Source organism: Impatiens glandulifera, chromosome 3 (assembly GCF_907164915.1).
Source record: "Impatiens glandulifera chromosome 3, dImpGla2.1, whole genome shotgun sequence".
NCBI classification, from domain to species: domain Eukaryota; kingdom Viridiplantae; phylum Streptophyta; class Magnoliopsida; order Ericales; family Balsaminaceae; genus Impatiens; species Impatiens glandulifera.
Window position 1 is genome coordinate 17,248,635 of NC_061864.1, and position 5,962 is coordinate 17,254,596.

General features: G+C 28.9%; 1 protein-coding gene across 1 annotated transcript; it reads left to right on the forward strand.

Annotated features, from left to right (window-relative positions):
- The first annotated feature begins 2,631 nt into the window (after positions 1–2,631).
- LOC124929873 (protein FAR1-RELATED SEQUENCE 4-like) lies at positions 2,632–4,302 on the forward strand. The gene is made up of 3 exons (XM_047470257.1): positions 2,632–2,651; positions 3,587–3,691; positions 3,942–4,302. Exons 1-3 carry the CDS (start codon positions 2,632–2,634, stop codon positions 4,300–4,302), a joined length of 486 nt encoding a protein of 161 aa, XP_047326213.1.
- The last annotated feature ends 1,660 nt before the right edge of the window (positions 4,303–5,962 follow it).

Consider the following 5,962-nt stretch of genomic DNA (forward strand, 5'->3'; position numbering starts at 1 on the left):
AATAAATCCAAACAGACCCTTATCAAATATATTTATTTTTTTTTTCAAATTTTTAAAAAAAATTTTGGGTTTCTACTTATTTTTTTTTATTTCAAACAAACCGGCCCTAGGACCGGTCCTCTCGGTCAAGGGTGACGATCCCTCGATCGCGGGCGATGGACTCCCGGTCGGGTGCGAGAGATCCTCTGTCGAAGCCAAGATTTCTCGGACGAATGTAGGGGAGTTCTCGATCACGCGCGTTGATCCCTCGGTCGGATGTGAAAGGTCCTAGGTCGGGTGTTGAAATCTCGGTAGGGGATAGAAATCCCATGTTGGGTGCGGGGAGTTCTCGATCGGGCTAGAATTCCTTGGTCGGTGCATAGGAGGGTTCGATTTTCTCGGTCGAAAATCGAACCCAACTGAATTCCTCGGTCGAACGTCAAGAACACAACTGCATGTTTAATGTGTTTGATTGGAGCCTCTATTCTTTGATTCGAGGGTATGGGAAGCTTCATCTAGTCTCATGGAACATTTATAACATCATCCTGATGCATCATTCGATCGGGATGATGTTTCATTTGATTCAAACAGTTCTTGGGCAAAAATTGGATTTTTGATTTAAAAGGCTGGTACAAAGAGTTACCAACATCTTCCTTATACATGTTATGGTCAAATAAAATCAAACCATGAACACTGACCGTTCATTTTAACCAACTAAAAAACTTAAATTTTAATTTTTATAAAATTTTGGTTTTTAATCAAACATGATTGAGATTACTTAGAATTGATCGAAATATACTCCTAACACTCTTAAAAATGTGTTAGGAGGTTTTTGGGTCACTGTTATTGAGTTATAACTCGAGAACAAAAACCCAATTTAAAAAAATTTTAAAATCAAATTTAAGTACTTTTTCATTTGATAGATTTATTAAAATTGGTTTCGACAAAAAACTCGCAAATGATTTCAGGATCGTTTTCCATCAAGAAATTGAACAATCAAGTAGTATATAAAACCGATCGAACTGAAATGTAAAATTTCTATTTGAATTCATAAATTGAATTACAACATTAATGGAAGCTTACAATGAGTTGGAGAACACTCCTAAAATCTTTTAGAAGCTTTGTGATTACCCAGAATCAAGCCTTAAAGCCTTACACAAAATTTAAAAAAAATCAAAAAAATCTTGAAAATTTTAATGATAGATTTTGTATAAAGTGGATTGAGGGATTATGATTTCGATCCCTTCAGTTTGCCTAATGGGAGCTATTATAGTCTCTTTAAGTCGGTTTATTGATCAAGTGAATCAAATTTCAAACAAAAGGTCATTAATGACTTTTGTCTGTTCTTCATCTAGTTGAGCATTTGAGCGTTGAGGGAGTCTTGAAATATTGTCGTTTTTGGACAAAGCGCAGATGCCTAGGTGTCACGTCTGCGTTGAGTGTTCCATTTGCGTCTAGGCTAACGACATTGAGGCGCGCGTTAGTTGATCAAGTGATGTGCGAAACCGCTTCTCTTTTGTGTTGTAGCGGGCTACACAATCCTTTGTTGTTCATTGGATGAAGCCGGGTGATATGCTGCACTGATTTTTTTTGGAAAACAACTTTCATTAAAAAAACTTAAAATAGAGAAAAAAATACAAAAGTTTAAGATCAGATTTAGACAATTTGTAGATTTGATAATGAAACAAGAATTGAATTACAGACCTCAACAACAATCAATATGTTGCACGTTTGAAATTTATTTTTTTCAATCCCTTTTGACCCAATTTTTTTAAGAGAAATTTTTTTAAATAATTATATTAAATATTCTAATATAATAAATCTTAACTTAATTAACCTTTTAAAATATTTTGAATTAACTAAATCTTTCTAATTTTCCTATTTATTAATTAAATAACATCTCATTATTTATTATAATTAATTATTTAAAATATTATATTATATATATGAGATTAAAATTAGATAATTCAGCTTTAAAATATTTAACTAATTTAAGGTAGTTAAGTTAAAAAAATCATTTAATTTATACAAATTAATAATAATAATTTCTCTTACAAAATATCAATTTAGTTATTAGAAATGAATTTGTATCACTCAATATTATCATTTAAAATTAAAAATTATAAAAGAATAAGGTTTCACAATTAACATATTTAATTAACTTTTTTATATTAAAATAATAATAACCCTAAAATAATATTTAACATATTAAACCAACTTAAATATTTAATATTTTATTATAATTAAAAAAAGTAAATTAATAATGGTTAATGCTTAAACAATTTAATTTAATATATATATAGTCTCAACAAATATTGAATAATAACATTAAATAATATAATTTTTATTTATAAATTTAAATATAAAATCCACTTTAACAACTAAGAATCTAATTTAATTTAAATAAAATTATTTTAATATATATTAAAAATAAAATTATATTTAAATATACAATTAGATTTTAAATAAATATATATTCTCTTAACAAATCTAATCTACTAATATTAATATTGCAAATAAAATAATTTCAAAATAACTCAATCTTAACAAATTTATTTGATATTGACTTTTTCTAGATATGAACTAATTTTATATCCTTTGACAATGTATAATTTTCGGGAAATGATATAGGGAACGAATTGGGGGAACGAAATGGGGAGCGAAGCCACCTGGCATGCCACGGAGGAAAGAGAAAAAAATTACATCTCCTCTCTAGCAAACCCTCAGATCATTTCCCGCTCATCAAACAAAACCCTCCTTATTCTTCTTCTTCCATTTTCTTCACCCTCGGCACGCTGTTTATCATCTTCTCCTTCCATTATTTAGATTCGTCTTCATTCGCGCTGTCTAGCTTCTTCTCCTTATATTCTTTAGATTCGTCTTCATCCTCGTCGTTTAACTTCTTACTGTTCTTGCGTCTTCATCCTCGTCGTCCTTCCGTTCTTTAGGGTTTAGGGTTTAGGGTGTTTAACTTCTTACTGTTCTTGCGTCTTCATCCTCGTCGTCCTTCCGTTCTTTAGTTTCGTCTTCATCCTCGTCGTTTTCTCCTTGCGTTTTGTTTAGATTCGTCTTCGTCACTGTCCGACTGTCCGATTAGCTTCTTCTTCTAATGGTATATCTTCTCTGCCATCATAGCTTACTTTTTTCTTTGTTTCATTGTTCTTCTGTTTGTTTCTTGGATTCACGTTTTTCTGTTGTTATGTGATTGTTATGTGTAGGAACCAATATGTAGCTAGAACCTGTATTAAACTGTTAATATTTTTGTTATTTTCAAGAACCTGTATAAAACTGTTAATATTTTTGTTGGCTTGTGTTGTCCTCTGTTTTGTTCTATGTTGTCTTGTGTCTTAAACTATGATGTCCCGTGTCTTAAACTATGTTGTCCCGTGTAAATATTGAAGTTGCTCTAAATGTTAATATTCTGATGTCATTTGTGTTATTGTAATATGTTGTTCCGTGTTTTAAACTATATTTTTTTCCGTTTTAATGCGTTTTATCCAATGTCTTCCTGCATTTTATTAAATATGTTGTCATGTATTACTGTAATATGTTGTTCATGTGTTGTCATGTATTCTTTGTGCTGATTTCTCTTTTTTGTCTTATGTAGCCCTATGGATGAACCATCATCACCATGTACCGAAGACAAAATTCCCAATGTTGGGATGTCGTTCATTTCTAAAAATAACCTACCAACAATTGGGGACATAAATAGGTATATCTTTTTGTTGTTTATGTAGTTAGATTGTTAATATTCTGTTGTTTTTAAAAACCTGTGTAAAACTGTTAATATTTTTGTTGGCTTGTATTGTCCTCTGTTTTGTTTTATGTTGTCCCGTGTTTTATACTATGATGTCCCGTGTCCTAAACTATAATGTCCTGTATTTTTATACGTTGTTGTCACGTTTTTTTGTTGTTTTGTGATTGTTCATGTGTTGATTTCTGTTTTTTGTATTCTTATGTAGCCCTATGGATGAACCATCATCTCATTGTACCGAAGACAAAATTCCTAAGTTTGGGATGTCGTTTGTTTCTGAAAATGACCTTAGAGAATTTTATAGATTGTATGCACAATCAATGGGTTTTGGAGTCCGAAAGTTGGGAACAAGAAATGGACCAGATGGCAAACAAAAATTTTTCTCTATTGGATGTGCAAAAAGTGGTTCGTTTACGCCAAGGGGGAAGAATATATTTCAACTTAGACCTTCCACCAAGACCGATTGTAAGACCAGGATCAACATTGTTGTGAGGAATGATTTTGATTTTCAGATTAGTAGTGTCATTCTTCAGCATAATCATCCTTTGAGTCCTTCAAATTCAGCATAATCATCCTTTATGTTTTCCAAAGATAACTTTGTTTTGGATTTACTTTCTTGAATTTGATGAATTCATCATCAGTTGAGTAGTGGATGTCTATGTTTCTTATTTTGAAATGAAATTATAACTTTTAATTTGTGTAAATCAAATGTTTCTTATTCATCAAACTCTTTTTATGCAGGAATTGATGGAATTGAATGAAACATGATGATGCAAAGACTGTACTCATTCTTTCTTTCTTACTTTATTTTTTGCTTCTTTCAGCAAAATATGTCCAGAATCATCATGTATGTATTCATTCACCATTTAACTACTACTTTTAATCATAATAATAATAAAACTGAACTCCGGTAGGACTCTTGCTGCCTCTGTCCGTGCCTGGCTCAAGAGCACAATAACGACAACAACTAGGATCATCAACTTTGACAAACCATTCTTAAAAGATCCTAGTTGATGGTTGTCAAAGTTGATGATCCTAGTTGTTGTCGTTATTGTGCTCTTGAGCCAGGCACGGACATAAAATTTTAAATATTTATCTATAAAATAACAAGTTAAACAAAGAAATTGATGTCTAGAATCCTAAATATTACTTGTTATTGAAAAATTAATCTTTATTATTTAAAATAAAATTTACTAATTTCGAATTTTACCATAACAAGTTTTAATACATTTTAAAAAAAAATTCTAACATAAAGAAATAATATTTATCTATATTATAGGTTTGTGAATTGTAGTTTAAAAAATTAACATCATATTCAAATAAGTGTATAATATTTAATAATTTAGTTTAATTCATATCTACTACAATTTGTAATGTCTAGTAAGAATTTCAATTCCATTATTGATTATTACTAAAACAAAATTGTTGTTTAAATATAATGTATTATGACCTTGAAAATAAATTAGAATAATATTAAAATAATTGTATATCTTCCTTTCAGGCTTATTGCAGTTAGGAAGAAATTGATGTTCCATTTCAATGAAGGGTTAAATACAATCCTGCAAGGTTTGGGCCGCAATGCCATTTTCTACTTTACGTGAGAACCTGGAGCATTTAGGAACAAGTATAAATTTCAATTTTTTTATTAGATCTGATTAGTAAGAATAAATATACTATTAATTTTTTCATAAATAGTAATATGATTAAAGTAGTGTGAGCATAAATGATTAAACGAATATAAAATGAGTTCTTGAAAATTTTGAGGTTATTTATAAATAAATTAAAGAAAGATTATAAAATATTAATTAAATTGAGATATTATTAAACGGTAGAAAGTTAGTTAATAGGTAGAAAATGTCAATATTAATTAAATTAGCAAAACAATACTTTGAGTTGCACGTAAACCAAAACACATACATTAAAATAAAAAGTTTATAAAAAAATCCATATAATTTTTTTATGTAAACTAAAAGATATATAAATTACAACTAATGATAGCTACAGCCAATAATAATGATAGTAACCAATAATATTTTAAACATGCAGCTCATCTAAATAAATTTGAAATTGATAATAAATAAGTTTTTAAATAGTTAAAAGCTTCATTTTTGTTTCCTATCTAATTATTGTTTAATATATTTAATTAATATTGAATTTTTTTAATATTTTATTTAATTATATAATATATTTGAAATTATTATTTTGTTAATAAATTTGGTTTAATTAATT